This window comes from Corvus kubaryi, unplaced genomic scaffold, assembly GCF_017639235.1.
Source record: "Corvus kubaryi isolate FWS band 111438036 unplaced genomic scaffold, C.kubaryi_AGA036_p1.0 37284, whole genome shotgun sequence".
NCBI lineage: Eukaryota > Metazoa > Chordata > Aves > Passeriformes > Corvidae > Corvus > Corvus kubaryi.
This window is the reverse complement of record NW_024581088.1, coordinates 2,136,132-2,157,943: the sequence shown is the minus strand read 5'-3', so window position 1 is coordinate 2,157,943 and position 21,812 is coordinate 2,136,132. Positions and strand designations below refer to the sequence as shown.

The window sequence follows — 21,812 nt, the reverse complement described above, 5'->3', positions numbered from 1 at the left end:
TTTATTGTTTGGTTTTGTTTTTGGAGGGGCCGGGCTGGGATCTGATCTCCACTCCCGAGTCCATCCCTGGTCGGTGCCTGAGAAAATTGCATCTGGATGCATCGTTATTATTATTATTATTATTGTGTTTGATCCAGGGAGATAAAGGAGGAGGGGGAGAGGAGTGCGTGTTGGTGGGGAGGGGAAGGCTGCACCCTTCCCTGCACACACACACACACGCAGACAGAAAGGGAGTTCCGTACATCTACATATATATTTTTCCCCCCCCCGGAACTTCTTTTAGTTGGGGAGGAAAGGAAGAAAGAAAATAAATTTTGTGCAAGGAAATACTCTGAGCTCCCTCCTTCCAGCGGGTCTCCTTTCTTTATTTTTCCCCCCTTCTTCTCAGCCTTTTTTCCTCTCTCTCGAAGATCCTCGCCCTCCCAGCCCCTTGATCAAAGCATTCCGCTATTCTGATTTATTGCCTGCTTGGTGAGGCTTTTTTTTCCCCCTTTCTCTCCGGTTTTTTTTTTTTTTTTTTTTTTTTTTTTTTTTTTACAAAGGCGACCTGAGATCAGCCATTACTTTCCTTGGCTCGCTTATAGGAATCTCTTACATTTGGTGCTTGCTGCTGGTGGTGGTGGAACCGCACTCGGATTCTTTCATCCCCCCCACCCCCTTGCTGTCCTCTCCTCCCTCCCTTTCTCCTTCCCTCTCTCCCTCCCTCCCTCCCCCGTTATTCCGCCGGGGGAGCCGGATTTGTGGCTGCGGTGGGGCGGGGGGGGACGAGAGCGAGAGGGAGAGCCGGCGAGAGACATGGATGGCCCGGCGCGATGCAACGGGCTTCGGAAGAAGCGGCGATCGCGGTCCCAGCGCGACCGGGAGCGGCGAGCCAAAGGCGGGCGGCGCGGCTGTGCTGCCGGCGGGGCCGCCGGCCCCGGGGCCGCCGCGCTCTCCTCCTCGGGCTCGGAGAAGGAAGACAATGGGCCCCCGCCGCCGTCCCGGCCGCGGCCCCCCCGGAGGAAGCGGCGGGAGTCCTCCTCGGCCGAAGAGGACATTATCGACGGTTTCGCGATGTCCAGCTTCGTCACTTTCGAGGCGCTGGAGGTAGGAGCGGCGGCGCTTTGTGTGCGCCTCATTGTGTGGGGGCAGCGGCGGGGGAGCCCCCGCGGCGCCCCCCCCGGACACCCCTCCGCCCCTGACCCCGGTCCCCGGGCCGGCCCGCCGGGGGTGCCCGCGGGGGCGGTCCCGCCGCCCCCTCCCCGTCCCCGGGGTGCCCCGCTACCCTCCCTTCTCCCTCCTGCCGCCGACACCTGCAGCCCGGCGCGCCGCTCCCGGCGGGCGGCGGCGGCGGGGCTGGGGCCATCCCCCCGGCCCGCATCCCCCCGCGCGGGGAGCGGGGAGTTGTGCGCGGTCCCCCGGCGGCGCTTCCCCTCCCCTCCCACGGATCAAACTTTTCTCGCGCCGCCGTGGCCCGGCGGGGCCGCCCACTCGTGTCCGCGGGGCCGCGGGGGGGGCGGCCGCGCGTGTTTCTCCCGGCTCGTGGTGCTGCTGCGGGCGGGGGGCGCCCGGCCTGTCGCGCTCCCTGCTGGCATGTCACGAGTGGGCCCCGCGGTGGGCGGCTCTAGCCATCCCCCAGTGCGAACGAAGAGGGTGGGAGAGCCGAGGCCGGGCCGGGCGGAGGGAGGCGAAGCCGTGCGGGGCTTCCCGGGCGTCGCTTCCCTCCGCCCGGCCCGGCCTCGCCTTTCCGTGTTCTCTCCACCCACCCACTCGCGACCGTGGAACCGCTGTCAGCCCGGCCAGGGTCGTGGTGGTGATGCTGCCATGGAAGGGAACCTCCAGCCCGTGTGTTTGAAGGGCTTTGTTTGTAAGTTCTGACCAGGAGAAGTTTGCTGTAGTGAAAAGCAGATTTATTTGGGTTTACGTGCACTGGAGTCACAACTGGGACGATGATGAACTGTCAGAATAAATGCAGAGGTGAAGCTGATTGTTTAAAAAAAAAAAAAAATCGGTGTAGCTTTTAAGCTGTTTAAATATTTAGCCAGGAATACTTAGTGGCATTTTCGGGTTTTTTGTTTTGTTTTGTTTTTTGATTTGTGGCCAGATTTTGTCCTTGGTTACACCTGTATCCATCTACACTGTGCCTCCAACAGAACTTACTCTGGTGTAATTAAGGGAGGATTTGTTCACTCCAACAAACCTCCACATGGTTGGTGTTAGATGCATGTAAGAAATAAGGAACAAATGCTGAGGTAATGTCCAGACTCAATTTATCCACCGTTTCTCACCTGGTGAGCCCATCCACAAGTGCCCTGCTCAAACCGGAGAGACCAAAAGTGTGAATACATGTTTATTGTCAGGAGTGAGATTTGTATGCTTCTGTTCCGAACAAAATTCTGGTTTTCCTCAAACAAAGCCCCAGTTTGTGTCTTTAAGGGTTTTATGGGAATACAGACTCGAGAATTTGGCTGTAGTCCTTTTTGGAGAGGAAATGAAGAGCAAGTTTAGAACTTGGTAGGGCATTTTAGAAAATGTCTTTATTGTGCTTCTTATTTATTTTCAACTTGAAAATAATTGCTGTGTTCTCTTCTCTTTGCCAAGCCAAGCATGGCTACTACTTGCATTCTCTTGTAATCCTGTATCACTAAAAAGGAGCACAGATACATTACCCAGTTCTGCCAGCTAGTATCACATTCAGATAAAACAATAGCTTGCACACTGAGACTTGACATACTTTTAATGTTCATGTGATAGGTGGCACATTTTGACCTAACGATTTCATGCTGCGTTAAGAAATAATGTCACAAAATCGTTGTTAGGTGCTTTTTCCTGCAGCTCCGTATGTATGTTGAGAAACTTGTTTCTGAAGATCAGAGGGAGATGAAGGTGTCTAAGGCACAAGCCCAGCGTGGCAGGAATTACTCTGTGTGTTGCATGTAGCAGCCTGAAGTTTTTGTTGTAATTCTGGTGTTGGTGAGGAGGTTGTGAGTGGCTGGTAGAGAGAGATACTTCAGCTTTTGTGAGATGTTTAGGTGTGAATGTGTTTGAGTTGGGTCAAGAAGCTTTGGGTGCTGTGGAGACATGTCCTGGTATTCATACATCTCATGCTGTGGGTCTGCCCCCAGCTTGTCGGAGGCCATGGAGATTTTCCCCAGGTTATAGAAGACACTCATGCCCAGAATGTAGACAAGACTTTGCCAGCCCATGCTTTGTGCTTGAACTTCAGCACTTCCTCAGGCTTAGCACAGCTGAAAGGGTGCAGAGACAGTATTTTGTCTGCTTGGTGTGAAAATCTGTGAGAGGGAAAATGCAGAACATCTTCACCCACTGCAGGATCTAAGCCCACAGTTCAGAAGAGGGGGCACAGGTGGATGGTGGCTCATGCAGGTGGGGACAGCTGCCGTGGAGGGTCAAGGCTGAGCTCTCTGCTTCTGGGGACATGCTTGCAGCTGGAGGGGTGTGGGTTGGCTGGGTGTGAGGATGCAAAAAAAAGGAGCAAGAACTTTCATGCAGCTTGATTTCACCTGTCTTGTACTAAATGCTTTTTGTTGGTTGGGGTGACTGAAAAAGCCCAACCTGTGCGAAATACCAGGTTGTGAGAAGCTCGTAGATGGCAAAGGGGCACAGGTGCTGCACAAGAACACAGATCCCATGCTGCTGTAACTTCAGGAGGAGTCATCCAATCTGTTATGGTTATGTTGATAAAAGTTCCCATCCCTTGAAGCAAAACTTTAACCAGCTCCCACTGCTTTTCTGTCCAGGTGTCAGTAGCCTTCTCATACTTCTCAAGTGTAAATTGTGATTATCTATCTCTGCATTTATGGCCCCCCCATACCTTGATGTCTCTAATGTTTGTGTGGGGAATACAGAGGAAGAGGGAGTTAAATGGAGACAGTGGGATCTCATTGTGGATTATTTCCTTCATGGAGGAATTGAGCAATTCCAGTGTCTTCGCAGATATGGCTGGACTGATCCTTGCCTGGCCTTGCAAGACCTGACTGTAGCTGTGTGCAGTATGGGCCTGTCCCCTACTCTGGGGAGCATTTTGGAGCCTCGACCTTCAGAAACCAGCCCTTAATCTGTAGTAAAGCAGCTGAGATGTGGTCGTACGACTTGATCTGATTGACCAGATTTTCCTGCAAGTGGCCTTGGGCTGACAGCAGCAAGCTCTGTGGTTCACTCCAGAGCAGTTCCTCACATGTTGCTGCCTTGACCTCTCCAAATGTCCCAGCCTGGGAAAGGAGGAAGGTGCAGACACTCTGTACCTATGTTAGTGTGAGTGGTGGCTTGTCGAGCTGACTGCTTTTCCCAGCTTGGAGTAGCTTGTGCTGCACTGCTGGTGTGTTTGTTACCAGCAGTAATAGCATGAGAGGTTCTTCAAACCCAGGTGGGCATTTTAGACACCGGTTTGACAGGGAAAGGTCATTTCTCAGAATGTGATAAATCAATCCCTTGGAGTGACTTTCTCCATGATGTACTCTGGCAGTGCTGGCAAGGAGGCGTCTGGCAGAGCTCTCTGGTGAGGTGAGATTTCAGGAGGATGTTTGTCTCTCTCCTACCCCTTGGTGCGGAGGTGTCTGGGCAGGAGACTGACGTGACATGGCTCTTGACGTGCCATGGTGAAGATGGTTTGCTGTGATGAGAAAGGAAATCTGACTTGAATGTTAAGATGGCTTAAAGCCTGGGAAGTACTTTATGTTTCCTGAGTCAGCTCTGACCATCCCTATGGAGTAAGCAGTTGGTTTCAGGTTTTCTGAACACTGAGTAAGGTAATGAGTTTTTTCTGCAGATGTTTGTTTAGCTTCAACTCAGGCAGCTCATCTGACAAGCCTGAAATGGGACACAGATATTTATAAAGCTCAGATAGAAGTGGGGTGGGAAGCGGGGGACTTGCATTTAAATGGGAATTCTTGTTTCATAAAACTGTCACAATTTCTCACCGTGCTTTTGCTGTGCTAATTTCTGTTCAGCACACAGGCATTAGTCTGTTTTGAGACCATGCTAAATTATCGTCAGGTAAAGCCCAATATAATTAATTACAAATGAGAAATGCTGACAAATATTTGTCAAGCAGCTGTTTAATGAGCTTCAAATTCTGTGTCAGATGATTCCATCCACCTAGTGTAAATAATTTTTAAGCAATTGTTCCACGGTGTTTGTGTGGTTTAGGCAGATGTTAGCTACAGCATTTTTACGTATTGCACAGATAGTATGAGACTAGATGGAGTAAAGCTTAGCAGCTGATCTGGGCTTTAAAATAGAGATACTACCAAAAAAATGTGCAAGTAGCAGGAAGGTTTTGTAGATCCTGTGGTCTCAGTTGTGTGTCTGTGTGCACTGACAGTGTGGCTCTGTGTATGCATCTGAATGCAGGAATTTGCTTTAATAACTGGTGTGTGATACTCATCTCTGGGCATGGCCCACTGAAAATAGAAATAGCTTGGCTGTGTGACAGCAGAAGCTTTGAGCTGGACACTAGAATGGCTGGCTTGCTGTGTGCTTTTCCTCCCCAAATCATTCTCTTCTCACCAGTCTCCTAGCTGGCCTGATTAGCCTGTTTGCTTAAATTCTTTGAGATTTCAGCAAGTTTGTTCTGCCTTTTCTCTATCCCCTCGTATTTCAAAAGGATCTTCCTGCCTTACCACAGCAGCATCATAACATCAGGTGTTTGTTTAGTGCTGTCAGCAAATCTTGGTGGCCCTTCCTGTGTTTATTGACTGCTTAGATGCTTAGGTGTTTGTCCCAGTCTCTGTTTGCACATGCAAGTCCGCAGATTTAGACCAGCAGAGAAAAGAAGGGAGTAACTAAATGAAGATACCTGGGGATGAGGAGAGGCATTAAGCTTTGTGTGACACTGGGATATCGTACGAAGTGATGCGTTTATTATTTTAACTGTGTATTTAGAGGAAACAGTAAACTGACCTGAGATCGAATTTTGAGATAACCTTGACAGAGCAGCTGAATATCTTGATGAAAACCTCAGTGACCAGACCTGAAAAAACAGCAATTCAAACTGAAAGTGGGACTGAAAACAGCAGGATGCATATTCCACAAAAGGACTGTCTAAGGTGATGTTTGAAACATATGTTGCTATCATTTGGGTACCTGAATACTTTAAAAATACTTTAAAATTACTTTGAAAAGCCTGGTACCTTTCTGGGAGGTGAGGCACTCCTAACTCCCGCTGATTTCAGTAGCTGTTGGAGAGCTGAAGCTGTCTCTTTGGGCAGATAATGACCGACTATTGAGATTGTTGCATAAATATCCTTTTAAGCTCCTGAAGGTAACCATGTAATGAAGGTGAGGATTTTTGCCATTCCCATAGGTGGTAGTAGGAGGCACAGTGGCCTTGAGTTGAAGAAGGAAGAGTTTAAACTATAAGCACAAGTTCTTTTAGATGAATGTGATTCAATTAATCTCCACTAGCACCGCTCTTTAAGATTAGCATTAATGAGAAATATGCTGCATATCAAAAGACAAAAGACACCCTTATCCTCCCTTATCTTGGCATCTTTTTTTCATGCTATTTGGAGGAGTAAGTAAGCCCTTTCTCATTAAATATCTGGGGCCTCAGCTGGGATGAAGGAGTGTAAAGTCCTGGGCAGTGGTGGAGTCACCATCCCTGGAGGGAGTTAAAAGAAATGTAGATGTGGCACTTGGACACATGGTTAGTGGTGGGGCTGGCAGTGCTGAGTTAATGGTTGGACTGTCTGATCTTAGAGGTCTTTTCCAACCTAAACAATTATATGATTCTATGATTTATAAAATAAGGGCAAAGGATCAGGGACTTGGAAGGAAAATGATCATTAGGGAAAGGCAAAAAAAAAATCGTCAGAAAGACATCAAGGGACTGAGTAATTGAAAGATTGACTTACAACACTGAGATCAATAGAGAAATAGCAGGAGCTGTATAGGAACACTGAGAACTGGAGGGGGATGTTGTTACCAAAAGTGGAAGTTTCAGGAAAGATCCATTGCTGTGTATGAAAATGCTCCTGGGTGAGAGCCCCGCTGTCAGTACCAAGGGGAGACACTCGACCAAATCTGTCTCTACTTAAGGAGTCATTAATCCTGGTAACTTCAGCTGGGAGGAAGGCAGAAAGATTCCTCTCTCACTGAAGATGATCCCGTCTTTCCCCCATCTCTGCTACTATTGTTTTTTGGGGTTTTTTTTGAACGCTGTTCCTATCAGTTTGACTGGGACACCCTACCACGTTACACTGGGGGTCTGACCTGCAGCCTTGTAATTATCTGCAGCTAAATTAGAAGTTTAATCTTTGTTCTTAGCAACAATAAGTTGAGTCAGATAGGTTTTAAAAATAGCTCAAGCTCAAGTTTAGTGAAGTCTCAAATGCAATTAATAAAAAGGTAATGGAGTTAGGAAGTTGCAGGCAGAAATGTGGAAATGTTTAACTCTCAGTTTCCCTGCACTTGAACTGCAGTGTTGCCTTGGTGCTGCAAGAGAAAATTGCTTCCAACATTTCGCTGTCTTTTTGTACATCATCCTTATAATTTATCAGTTCAGTATCTTGTGTTCTTGTTGGGGTTTGGCTCTGTATGTGCCACAAATTACCAGCTGCGTGCATTTTTTGTATAGTCAGTTTGTTGTTGTTTTGACTCGATGCCAAGCCATGGTGAAGACCACTTCAGAACATCATAGTCCTCTAAACTCCTTTGTTGTAAAATGGATATGAAAATCCACTTTGTAAGTAAAGAGGAATGGCTGATGCCGGTAGGGATTTGTTTTGCTGTAACAGCAGAACGTGCAGTGGCAATTTGTCAGATCCCCAGCTCAGCTCTGCTGTACTATTTGCCTTTAAATAGTGTGTTACCTTAATGTCTTGAGATTTTTCTCCTTGTATCTTGGCAACACTGCTGCTGAAGTTCACACACTCATGTGGTGGAGAGAGAAGGTTTTAACCAAAAGGTTATGTCTTTAGTCTGGTAAATACTATAGGCAGGAGTTTTGGTTCTGTCATCCTCTGTGCAGGAGTGGTGGAATAAGTCAGGAAAAGAAGTGGAATATCCCTTGGCCTTGCACATACTGTTCTGTTTGTGAGATTTTTGCCCATGAGGTTTAATTTGATCATGGTGCATATGCTCCATGTGGATTCACTTGGCATTTGGTGTGCATCTCAGTCCTGCTGTTTTTAAAAAGTCCTGAGACAAATGCATGGGAGATGTGCAGAGCTGTGCTGATATCTGATGTGCCCAAGTTCCTGACTGGCTGAACTTCTGGTTGTGTAATGCTGGCTGCTGCAAATATTACTGATACGATTAATATCCCAGTTCCACGTAGGAATAGTTACAGCCACGCAGGAGTTCCATTTGGTGTTCTCTCCAGGAATGGGCACCCTTTAATCTGTCTGACATGTGTTTGCCAGCTTCCTGAAGTGGAAGTTTCTTCTCCTCTACAATCAGTGCTCTTACAAATTGTCTCTTTTCATGCTTCTATTTGGTACCAAAGGGGACTTAATGATTTGGGAATAAAACTACTGTCAATCTATCCTCCCCATCCAGACACAAGCCTGGACTTATCCTTTGTTGGATGAGTTCATGAAAAGAGGCAAGCATTTTCAGCCCTTGGGACAAGCCCTGTGCTGAGTATCATTTGTGTGAAGCAATCTGGAGCAGGTTTGTGGATGGTGGAGGATGACAGTGAACACCAGAAGCAGATAGAGGTAAGGCACCAGGAGGTTCTAGGTTAGATTAACTTTTGGGTGGCTGAAATTCTGAAGAGGTACTCGTGTGTTGTGGAGTAATGCTAACAGTTGTATCAGACTTTAAAATGTGTTTTACTCTCTCAAATTAAGTAGTGATCAGATCCAGACCAAATTCATGAAAGTTTGTGAGAAGCCTTTCTCTGTCATGGGCTGCCAGTGAGAGGAGCAATGTTTTAGAGGAGAGTGTGTAACAGTGATAATACCTGGTGCAGATACTTGCTTACCTGTCAGTGAAATCCACAGCCACCCTTGCCTTTTTCCCTAGGTGCGGGTTTGGGTTACCGTGTCCCAGGCGACCCATCCTTGGGGACCCTCTTGCAGGTTGCTCTAGAGTGTCCTCCAGCTGCTCCTAGCTCACCTTCCTGGCGTAGTACGGGCATTTTAATTCCTTTGCCCGTGAAGAGGAACCAGTGAGGCAGAAATTGTTGCCACAGACATCTCCAGGGCCACAGCTGGATGGCTGCTGGGTACAGGAGAGCAGTGGGCCTGGGTACGAAACCTGTGTGGTGAAACTCCTCCCTCCTGGCAGGTTCTGACAGCCCATGTTTTGTTGTTTGCACTCCATTTCCTATTTCTGAGACTGAGATGAGTTACAAACATGGTGATGATTGCTCTTGGCACTGATTTTTGTTTATTTTCTCTCTGGAAGTCCTAAGTGACCCGAGACCTTTCAGTCTGAGAATCTGCTTAATTTTTTTTTTTTTTTAGACATCTTCTGCAGGAGGCAGGAATAGAGGATAGGTGGCCAAAGGACCTGGCTCCTTGCTTACAGGGATGGTTGGAATGGTAGGGAGGTGGCCAAAGGACCTGACTTGTTGCCAGGAACGGGGCTTTGTTCTTCGCCTGGCTCCTGACAGCTTGTGTCACCTTCCTCTTGTCTCCTGCACATTCAGGTGCTCAGCACCACATCCCTCCAGAGGGTACCATGAGTGTCTTCTAAGGGTCCTCCAGAAACTGGGATCTGTTGCCCAGCTTGCAGAATGCCCAGGGGAAGGAGCTGGGAGGTGCTGCTTTTGCAGGAGCTGGGTGACACATGCTCTCCAGCTTGTTCCAGATTGTGTGGAATGGCTGGCATGGTGTGACATCCATCAGAGAGGGCACTGATGGAGGGCTGAAGCAGTGAAAGTCGTTTTGACCTCTGAGGGGTCTGTGTGGTAAGAAGGCAATGGAAGAAGTGCTGCTGTTGGGGACGATTTATGTTGTAGCTCTGTTAGTGTTGTGGGGTTTAATGCCTGTCAAGGACACTTTGACCTTTGAATGGAATCTTTTGGTGTGAATTTGTGTCTTTTGTCCTCTCTTTTCTCCCCTTAAAGAAAATTCAAAATAAATACTGGAAATCAAAACCGTCTGTTTTGAGAGGACCAAATTGCCTCTCTTAATTTTATGGGACTTGGATATTACTGAACGATTAAAAGTCCTAGTAATTTTTACTTTCTGGCTATTGTGCTTGTAGGCAGTGACTCTACTAGCATTAGTCATTTTAACTATGGAAAAAAAATAATAAAAATGCAATTAATGTGGCTCAACAGCTGAGTCTGCTGGACTTTAAAAAAAAGGCAAAAAAAGTAAATTTTAATGAGTTCTGGGATCATAAAGATACATCTGGTGGATGGATTAGCCAAGTTTTCAACCTCAGAATGTGTATTGAAAAACTCAGTGAATTATGTAGCTACAAAAGTGGATCTTTGCATGTTTATAAGGCCTCAGTGCAATCTCCTTATATTTGCCTAATGACAAACAGACGTCTCACAGAGGCGCAGTCCAGGACACACATGGGCTGAAACAGCTCCCCAAGCTGAGAGTATTTGTATTGAGATGCTGCTACTAGTAAATATTAGAGAATCCATTAAATGTAGGGGGAAAATATTTTGGTGTTGGATGAAAGAAAGAGAAGGAAGGGAATGGAGTGGGGTAGAGAGGAGAGGGAGAACTGCAATTTTAAATGAACATGATGTGTGGGCTAAGATACTGTGCCTCCACTGCTGAACCAGAAAATTTATAACAACTGTTTGTCATGTGTATGTATTTATAGCCATTCACATAATGAAGAAGTTTCATGAGGTTGTAATAACATATCAAGATGGATGTAATTAAAACAGAAGCAAATTGACACCTCTAGATTAAAGGCAAATTCTAAACTAATACACCTGTACACTGTCACTTATGTATTAGTTGTCTGGGGCAGTCTGCCAGATATGCAAATAAAAAGACATTGGCAAATTTCCTTGATGTGTGGTTTTGAAAAACCCAACTATTTAATCATTTACCTAGCCCTGCTCAGGTTTGTAGCAAGGGTAGAATTTAATAACTTGGTGTCACCTATGCTTTGTGATGGGAAGAGGGGTAAAAGGCTGCAGGGTGAGGGGAAGGGGGCAAGGAGAAATACAGCGCGAATAATGTTCTTTACAGTGGGACCCTTCCCTGAGCAAAGAGGTGTCAGCTGCCCCATTTGAGATCTGCCCTAACTCTTGAAACTCCAGAGCATTGAAGAGTCCTTGACATTGACACTGCAGCTTTTGAGCACAGTTCAATGCTTTTGAAAACTGCCCTGTAACAACAGGCTTTGGTTCGTCATGCTGCAGGTGCAAACTTCTAAAATTTATACTTTTGCACCAATTCAGATCTGATGGACATTGCTACTAGGTCTGTGAAATGGCGATAACGTTGCTTAGGAATTTTACCTAAGAGTATTTTTCAACTTGTTTCAATTTGCAGAAGCCTAAAACGTTTCCAGTGGAGTTGTGGACATCCATTTCAGCCTGCGGTCAATAGATCTGCTCTCCTAATTAACACTCAGTCTGCAAACTGCTCATGTCAAGTAGGCTGGTGGTATGGAGCAGGAAGGGAATTATTTGCCTTGTTAGTTCCAGGTCTGTGAATGGAAATACCGGCCTTGCTTTTGGGTAATTTGCACCCCAGACAGCCTTCATTCCTTTAAGTGGCCTGGGGACAGAAACAAGTCTTCATGTGGCTTGTGAGTAACCCCGTGGCTGGTGATGAGGGCCTCCTGTTAAAACCCTGATGTCCATGCCCCCAGCTCCTTCTCCCTGAGTGGGAAAAGTGTTACCTTTTGTGGATTTGGTGGTGTTTCCTCAGATGGTTGCTTGGGTATGTAAAACTAGTTATAAGTAGGTTAATACTATGGGAGATCTGGAGAGCTCAATGAAGCCCGAAATTCTTGAACTCAGTTTTGAATTTGGGCTTGACGTTTTTTGTCCCAGTCGGGGATGAGCCAGAAGAAAATCCCACTGTGGGCTGGAGTTCTGTGGAGGGGGAGCTGCTAAATGCACCAATTTCCAGGGAGCTGATAGCATAAAAGCTCCAATGGGCATGCTTTGTTAGATTCCTTCTGAATTAAAGACACTCCTTTTTTAGTACATCTGGACGTTAAGGATCAGTCATACGAGGTACATGGCTTCAAAGTGATTTCAAATAGTAGGATTTTTGTCTTCAATATTTCAACAACTTTTCTTCCACCTTTAATCTTTCATGAGCAGAAGCTTCAAAAGGTAATTAGTAAAACATGCTTTTATCTGCATTTATCTCAAAACATGATTAATTTTTTAACTGCAATTAAAGCAATCATTTCAAGTTTACTCTATATTAATGAGTAAAGGATTTTTTTGAGAGAGCATGAACCTAAATATGGCTACATTGGCTGAGTTGAAAGGTGCATTTATGAGTGTGCTTTTGTTTTCATTGCTAGGGATTGAATTTCCGGTTCCAGGAAGTAATATTTCACATGGATTAAAGTCTTTGAAACGCTTTTGCCCAGATTCACTAGATCATTTTGAGGAGCTGACAATGATAAGAACTGGATCAGGCACTTTGCAGGACCTGGCTACTGAATACCCAGTTCCATGTTTCCTTGCATTGGTGATTTTTTGCTCCATGCTGTGCCTGTGTTCCTTTGCTTGCTGCCCTTGCCATTGAAATGTAAGATATTTGATGCAGACGGTTTGTTGTTAATGAATTAGCAATGAACTTGGAAATTTTCATCTTTACCATTTCTATTTTTGTAGTAGGCAGCTTAAGGCATTTTTTATTACTGTTTCACTTCTGGGAGAAAGATACTCATGTCTGTTCCTGTCTTTATTGCTGCTACTAATATATGCAGGACTGTCCAACTGGTGTCCTGCAGCCTGGATCCTGCCTGTAGGGCCAGTGTGTGGCCCCAGAGCCCCTAGAAAATTGTGCCATTGGCACAGAGATATCCCAAAACTGGTATCCATCCCAGAGCTTTCAAAAGCAATGAACCACTGCAGAGGACTACTGGAAAGAAGTGCAATTGAACCCCCTTCTCACTAGAGTACAGTTCTGCGTAGTTTTGCCCTGTGAAGGCTGCTCCTCAGCCTGGGCTCCTGCTTCTCCATCAACAGGGGGGAGAGATTTTGGGCTGGAGCTGCAGTTTTAGTGCTCTGTGCTTCCTAAGGAACCAGGCAGAGAGCAGCCCTGGGGCTGCTGGAGGTGATGCTGGGGTGGTGGCGTGGCCCCAGCTACCACAGCAGAGCTCAGGCAGCAAGATAAACAGAGCAAGCCTCTGAAACTGCTATCACGAGGGAAAGGACAAGAGAGGTTTTTTTTGTGGGTTTGTTTTTATTTTTTTTCCCCTTGTTTTCCTTTATTTAGGCCCTGGTCCTGGATGTCAGAGAGGATTTGGAGTAAGCGTGCACAGCCTTGGTTCATGTCTGATTTTAGCTTCTAAACTGGGATTGCAGCTCCCCTGCCCTGTGGTCCCTGGGGAGGTGGATGGGGAGGTGGATGGGCTGGTGGCTGCAGCAATGAATTGGGCAGCTGCATAGGAGAGCACGCGAGTGTATAATCAGATTTCTGATAAACCCGGGTCTCTAAGTCCCTTGAATGGGCAGCTTTGCTGTGAATGGCCTCGTGAGGTCTGCTGTGGCTGCTCTCTTTGTTTGGTACTCTGACAGAAAATTGCTCTGGTGTCCTTGTTGGCATATTTTTACATCTGTTATCCATATTTTTGATTTGTTCTGGCTGCAGTCTTATTTTGTTTTGCAAAATCTACCTGGGATTGGGACGGAGATATATGTTTGCTAAGGCAGATTTGGAAATTGCGTTGTTGAAATACAGCCCATATGGGCCATTGTAAAATGGTTACTGCAGCATATAATTGCCTTCACAATGATGTGCTTTGTCATTTTCCTTCCATCTTCAAAGAGGCGCTCCTGTAGTCTGCTGACAGCAATGGTGGTATTAGAGAACATATGGATTTGTAAAGGCATTAAACTGTCTTTAGTTCAAGGATTAGATTACAGTGTTAGAGTGTGGGTCACCACATTTTCGTGGGGATAGGCTGCACTGCAGTGTATTGGTTTATGTTACAGGTTAGGGAAGGGTTTGTTTATTTATTGAAAATATCTGATATAAAATCGTTTCAAATACATGGGAAAGGAGGTGTCTCTTGTACCACTGTACATGATATGAGCTGCAGCTCTGCCCCAGGGCCATGGTCCCACCTCAACCTGCATCGCCTGCAGGGCTTGGTCAGGGCTCACCATCCACACTGACAAGACTTTCAAGGAGTCTCATCAGGAAATAGCATTTACAATATGGAAAAATACACAGAATGTAAACCCCACAAAATTGGCTTTGAAAATTTGAGGGCTGTTTTTTTATGTCCTCCATGCTGGGCTGCTATTCTGAACATTTTGTGTATTTGTTTTGTGTTCGTTTTACACTGCACAGCTCCATACATTTTTCGAGTGCAGGGCAATCTGTTCAGCTTTTACCTCTTTTTCTGCCTTCACAGTTTGAGGTGTGGCTTTTCTGGGGTGGTTGGAGGTGTGCAGTGCCTCTGTCAGCAAAGGCCTGTGCAGCATTCTCATCATGGGATGCACATGGCATAGACATGGCATGCAGCCTGTCCCCAGCCTGGAGTGATGCTCCTGCTCTTTACATCATCTACAGAGGAAAGCTAGAGAATGGAAGGGATAATACACATAAAGAACATCCTTCTTTTTTAGTTTTATTACTGTTTTTATCTTACTTTTTGCAGCCTACACAGTTCTGTGCTCTGCCTGGCTGGGACCCTGAAGCAGATGGGGGCTTGTTTGGCCCATGGCCACCTTCACCACGTGCACTTGCTGTTGTGTTTGGGCTTGCACAGGTCGCTTCCAAACCAACTCTTTGATAGCTCTTTTCCTTCAAACACACTCTTCTAATGGAGATGCTGAGCCGGTCCTTGGGAGACATGGGCTGGTTTCTGTGCAAGCAGAGTCATCTTTGATAACCTTGAAGCAGTTGCTCCCTTCCCATTTCAGCGCAGCCGTGCGAGCACCTGCTCTGGGGTTCTGCTGAGTAGGGATGGATTTGGGAGTGGATTCCTGTGTGTCTCAGGGGAGCTGCTGCATCCGGGCTGTAGATTTGGTTTTCTTAACTGAGATGAGCAGGCATGTGGGGACAATGCTGATGTGTGAGGTAGTATTTAATGTGAAGTCAAAATATGTGCTTCGGGATCACCTTGAGCTACAGTGTTAGTTTCACTGTAGCTGAGTTTTTCTGTCCACAAAATAGGTTTAATAATACTGTCCCTCTTCAGAGTTTGCCTGGCTACTTAATTAGCACCTGCAGGATGCTCAAATAGTAAGTGGTTAACATAAAATATCTACATAATTTTACTGTAGGACAATAAAGCACCAGTGCCTGTACACATGTAGCAGGGACCTGCCTAGAACACTTATTTAGATAATTGAAAGCACTTGTTTTATTGTCACCACCTTTTAAAATAAAGCTGTAATTTTGCCTTAAAATTGCTGACAACAGCCAACTTCATTAAGGAAATCTGATATGAAGGGTAACACAGTGAAATTCTGATTAATGCTTTATCTTTCTCTATACTGTTATGATTATTAAGTGTGTAAAAGTTGGTGTTGCTTAGTAATGGCTTGCTTCAGTTTTAAATCACTTACAGCATTGTATGTCCCAGCTGTGGTGGGTGTCACGGCTATTTGTGGTAATATCTTCCCTTAAATCCATTGCAGAATAGGGAAGAAAGTCTCATTCTGCCTACAAGAAATATATTAAATGTTAAAGAATGTGTTACTAACTCTGGCAGCTGTGATGGTGATAAGAAAATTAGGTCTGTCATTAATACCAGGGTCTGCAGGTGTAATATGTCATAAAACTGGTATATCTCTGGTACTGGCTGGCCTATAAAAAAAACAAATACAGGGGGTTTTTAATCCTGGTGTAGCAAATTTAAGAGCAAAGCTGCTTTACAATAAAGTTTGTGTAAGGTGAACACAAAGTTCATGTGTATGGTGTGTTTTTGCAGCTATCAGTGCAGAAGGGAGAAAGAAACAGTCCAGTGAGAAGCTCCCACTGATATCCCCAAGTTTTGCCATGGGCCTTTGTCAGGGCTTTATTTAAGGACTCATTTATGCAAATGTTTAAATCAGACCCTCTTTAAGAAAGTGCTTGAGTGTGTCGTTAAAAACCATAGCACAGTGCACTTAAAATCAGCACATGCTGAAGTGCAGTCAGGAGTGGGATGTTATAAGGTATATACAGAAATATACCTTTATTGTGAAGCTCCCTAACAGTTGCTTGGTTTAAAATAATAGTTTATTTTGAAGGGAAACTTGGGAGAGTGGCTTGGGATTTTTTTGGTTTGGGGCCTTCAGGAGATCAAGTCTGGTGGTAGGACAGCTCCTGAAGCTTCAGGGCCAAGGCATGTTCCAAACTCTGCCTCCTGATGCAGCTCAGCATCATCCTGTGGGGTGCAGGATGTGGCCACATGCTGGAGCATCCCTGGCCACGCTGGAGAAGCCCCAACAGAGAGCTTAGCTGGGGGGCCACTGGTAACAGTGGGACTGAAATAACTCACTGGCATGAGCCTGTATTTGTCAAAAGCTTTTTTCTGTCCCTTAGCTGGATGAGTTTGGATTCAAGCACAGGTTCAGGTCTGGAAGTAACACATAGCATCAGAAGTCTCTACTGTATGGGATTGAATTTTATCCCTCCCTAAGAGAAATGGTGAACTTCGCAGCTTTGCTTGCAGAAGTCCTGGTAATGACAAGTCATCAAGATTTCCCTGGCAAGTGGCATTACTTTGGGTAATTACTCTGGAAAGCTTCTGCGGGGTGCTTCCTCCTCTCCCCGGGGCAGACACCTTCCCATCCTGCCACATATTGTTGCTTTCTCCAGTACCAGCTAAACAGGTGGCAAGATTCAAATCACCACTCTCTGAATGGAGTTCACTCTCCACAACAGCTCACCAGAGGCCTGTTTTGTTACAGAACATTGATTAAATAAATATTCCTATGCATACAAAAGAGGAGAAATCTGTTACAACACTCTGTAGTTATTTCTCCATTAATGGCAAGGAGCTCTCTAATTTTGCTGCCCCTTTCAATCTGTTTCCTTGTCTCCCTCCCTTCCCATCACTACTAATGCCTTCAAGTGCATGAGTAACATACAAAGAGCTCACAATCCCTCTGGTTCAGATCTGCAAAGGCCGTGCCTCCAAGTCACTGCGTTTTGGGAAATCCCCCTGGCCCACTCAGGGCAGAATTGACTGCTCCATGCATGTGGTTTTGTTTAACTTGATACGTCATGTTCAGTTATCAGCATTCCTTGAGCTAACTGACCTCCATTAATTTATATAGCAGCAGTTAAAAATACAATTTTGCAATGCCAGCATTTTGCATAATATTGACAATTGGGGCAGAATATTTGACTTCTGAAGAACGTCTTTTTTCTTCTGTGCTCTTCTGTGACCCCTGATTTTTAAAGCCTTTGAGGCAGAAGTTACTGCTCTGTGGTTTGTGCTGATGGAGGTGTGTGTATGTTTTGGAAGAAAAGCGCCTCAGACTCAGAGCCTGGTGGCCAAAGGCAGCTCCGCTGCAAGCAGCAGATCTTTTGGTATAAAATGGTGACATCTGAAAATAAGTACAGGGTAAAGGATTCATATGGGGGGGGGGAAGCTTGACTAATTTTTAGTTCATCAGATATTTGTCTCAAGAAAGAACTTTTGATTGAACAAATGTCTCGTTGTAATAAATGTGGACTATAAGGAAATACCATAGCTTTACTTTGGCTCTACATCGATGTGATAGAGATAGAAGTCCACCCTAAAGAGAGTAACTCAAATTTAGCTTCCCCCCCCCCCAGCAGGCAATGATATCTATTACTTTGGAAAAAACTGGAGTCAGCATTTCTATATCATCATTTTTCTTAAACAAACTTAGAGCAGTTAAATCACAGAACTGTTACTCTAGAGAAGTAAATTGTGTAATATATTTTTTAAATATTAAAGACCATAAATGTAGCCTCTTTTCATTATATGAGTTTGTCTTAAAATACTTGCCACAGTTGGTTAGATGTAGGACCAGGGCTGGAGGAGTACCTGTTTGGATAAAGCTGATCATCTGGGCACTCTGTCAGGGAGAGCCCTTGCCCTCTTGCCTGATCTGTGTTGGGATTGCCATGGTAGAAATGAAGCTGTGCCAGCACACTCTGCTCTCCCCAGGGAGAGGGAGCTTTGTTGTCTGGGGGTGAGAAAGGACTGGCTGCAGAAGGCTGTGGCAGAAGCCCAGTGCCTGTCTGCTCTTGCTTACCCATGGGCAGTTAGTTGGAAGTGACACTAACCTGAGTTTAATTCTAGTTTTACATTGCAACAACATGCCAGCTGTTCCTGTATTCTTCTGTGACACTGCAATATAATTATTTTTTTGTTATCTTTCAAGATGTAATTTTATGTTTGTGTGCTTTCCCACTAACCCTTTGGCACAGAAAATGTACAGCTAATTCATTTTTCTGGGAACATGAAGAAGCGAGGGAGAAAATCTCAAACTGTAGGGGCAAGGGGCTGTGCTAAAGGCAGCTGAGGAGCGATGTGCAGGGAGGAAAGGCCCCGTCTCAGATGGTCTGAAAGCCACTGGGACGTGTGCAGTGATTAATGGTGTCATTGCTTTTTAGCTTCATCAAAAGGTTTCACTGTAAGAGTTTCTAAGGAATGATGATATTCACAGGAACCTATCAAAGGGTACAGAAGATATCAAATGAGCAAGCAGGAATGGGAGTTAATTACTGAACAGTGATTACTCTGATATAACCAATTATTGGATCATTAAATGTTTATTACCTTTTTTATGCTCCTTTCCCTCGTAAGTGCAGTTTTGTCCTCATAGTATTGAAAAAGGGGTGGATCTAATGCGTAAAAAGCCTTCTCAAAACCTAGAGGTATTGAAAGGACATCTCACCCCAACACCTGACACGCTGTCCTGCTCGCCCTGCTTTCCCTTGCTTGGCGGATTTGGGGTCAGGTGCTGTGAACCCTATTTAAAGGCCACATTATCTCACTTCTGGGAAGGGGCTGGAGGGGAGTGCAGCAGCAGGAGCAGGGCACACCACATCAGCAGGTTCACTGCCTTTCCACGTGGGGTTGCCTTCATTCCTTCTGCTCCCGCTGGAAGGGATTGGTGGCTTTTGTGTCCCTCCATCACCCAGAGGCTCTTTCTAAGGGCTCCGTGGCCCTAAGGACATAATGCCATGGCCTTCAGTTTCCTTGGGCTCAGAGCATCTCTTGCTCTCCAGTCACTAAGCCTCTCTTAAGAAAGAAGTTTTCATTGCAAGGCTGAAATGATGCTGTTTGAAAGCGAGGTATAAACCCTGCCCTGGACATCTGCAAAGTGAAAAATACCATCTTTTCAAGCTGAACCCAGTTATTTTGGATGACATTTGAGGGTTTAAAATGTTAAAGCAATTTTTAAAAATACAGCTATTTGTGACTTTTGTTGATGATCCTTAAATATTGAGTTGTTTAAGCTTCATATCTCAGGAGAAGCATGGGTCAGGGGAAAAAAAATGAAAAGCTCAAATCTTTTTCTCTGTCAGCAGAGCATTTCTTGGCAGTGGCCTGTACTGGTCTGTGTGTGCAGGAGGCTGGGAGGGGTCTCCATGGACCTTGTGCCCTTGGGTTTTTGGGGGCAGGTGGAGACACGTGGAGATTCCTCCCAGTCCTGGCGTGTCACAAGCCCCCAGCAGCGGGGTTTGTGTCTCTGCTGCTGGCAGAGCAAAGCTGGGGAGGCAGCCAGGGTGCTCTGCCTGGTGGGGGACGTGTGTGACCATCACCAGGTCTGCTCAATAAGGCAGATTCCGCTGGTTCTGAAGCACTTGGTGTGCATCATCCTCAGCCACCACCACCTCTCAGCAGCCACGTTGGTTCTGTCCCGTGTACAGTGTGCTTGTAGAGGAAGTTTTCAGGAGCCAAAGTTTTCTGTGCCCTTTATTTGTGAATTTAACTTAATCATTTTTATGATCTTCCTTAGGGGATTATTAGTTTTTTATTAAAATCTCCCTTTGCCAAGTTGGAAGCTTCAACCATTTTTGAGCTAAATCTTCAGTGAATCTTTTTTTATTCATGTTTTCTTTTTACCTTCTTTTTCCCTAGCATAATCCTATCTGGATTATGCTAGGAAATGTGCTTTTCAGTTTTTATCTCTGACACCCAAGCCCCCATGAAAGTCAGTGGGGAAGGTCATAGGGAATGCACAGCAGAGACTGAAACCAGGAAGCTGTTTGCCACTTTGTGTTATTACTGTAGGGAAAAAAGAGGAAACTGTTAAATCGCGCTCCCTGTGCTCCTGCGAGTATAAATTACTGTCTTCTCTGCACTGCTGTGTCAAATCAGTTATGTGGCAGTTGGGACTTTGCCCTTTTTGGAAAGATGCTTCCTCCTCCTGATGGATTTTTCTGTAATCCTTTAGAGGAGAACTTTATTCTGGGTTCATTTCCATATTTTTCTTTAAAAAAAATTAAAATAGAGCAGGTTTACTTTGCAGAGCAAATATTACGCAGGTCACAGCTTCCTCCTGTGCATGAAGATGATTTTGTCCCTGCAGTACAAGTCTGTGGAGTGGAGTCAGGACTTGGCAGCGATGCTTAAGGATGTGTTGCTTGCAGGAGCCCACGATCCCACACAGGCATCTGCCTTAAACACCATCACTCTGAATATCCAGCAGTAAACTGCTTCCTCCAGCAGTGAATCACAGTCATGAAAGGCCCCTTTAATCTGCTGCAGTCACAGTTTGGGGATTGCAGGTTGGTTTGGGGGGCTCTGTGCCCTGGCTGCTGCAGCTGCGAGGTGCACAGCCAGGGCACGCGGTGCTCTGCTCACAGGCACGGCTGTGATTATCCGTCTTTGACAGCCTCTGTGCAAAATAGTAATAATAATAATAATGAAATGTCCCTCAGGATTTCCTTTTAATAACTGAACACACGGCAGCCGTTGTAAACTGTCTTGGTAATGTCACAGCCTCTGTGAGAAAGACGCAGGCAGGCGAGGATCCCAGGAACACGGTGAAAACAAGACGTCCTGTGTTTTAGATCCTGTACAAAGATGTATCGTGGTTGCAAGGCCATGGGAGATGAGCCAGTCTCCAGGACTGCTACAAATGTTATATTTCAATGAAAGGTCAGCCAGAAACAAGGTCAAAACAAGCGCTGTACACAGAGCAAACAGCGAAGCTGTGAGGCGCAGATAAAGGTTAATGTGAAGGGCTATTGGCATTAGTGCAGCATGTGGTCAGCTCGCTGCGGAGCAGGGGCTGAACCAGGAGATAATGAGGAGGGTTTACTCTAATTCTATTATAATGTATAATTAACTAGCATAATTGATAGCAGTTTTCCCCGTGTGTCTGTGGGTGTGTGTACGTGTACGTAAAGTCTCATTTTCAGCTTTTGTGTTGTTGCACCATTGCCTTGAGCTGATGGAAACCCTCTGGTGGCTCCCTGGGGCTCAGGCTCACTGTCTTGCTCAGCCCATGGATGCAGAGGGGGAGGGAGCAGTGTTTCCAAGAGCCTTTTTTTCATTTGTCCCTGAAATTAGACATGATATCTACGTGGTACCCTGGATAAGGCAGTTCTGCTGCTGATAAAGGTCTGTAGTGCCAAGAGGTCGGATGAAGTTAGTGTTTGAAGAGGGACTAAAGGACAGGTCAGCCCTGTTTCTTTCTGGGTGTTTGTACCTTTCATTCTCAATATCCCTGTGAAAACAGAGAACTTGAAGTGAATCTTGCTTTTGTGCTTGTGTTTTGTACAGGATAAAGTTCACACTTTGTTACTATGCAGAGACAAGCAAACTCA

At 45.6% G+C, this 21,812-nt stretch overlaps 1 protein-coding gene across 2 annotated transcripts in view; it reads left to right on the top strand.

The window, feature by feature from the left end:
- The first annotated feature begins 579 nt into the window (after positions 1 to 579).
- AUTS2 (activator of transcription and developmental regulator AUTS2) overlaps positions 580 to 21,812 on the top strand; it is a 762,438-nt gene continuing 741,205 nt past the window's right edge. Inside the window, exon 1 of one of the 2 annotated variants that reach the window (XM_042025870.1) lies at positions 580 to 1,086. In XM_042025870.1, coding sequence (XP_041881804.1) covers positions 796 to 1,086 — 291 coding nt within the window. In that variant the 5' untranslated portion in view covers positions 580 to 795. The remainder of the gene's footprint in view (positions 1,087 to 21,812) is intronic. The other variant, XM_042025871.1, reaches the window with a different exon arrangement.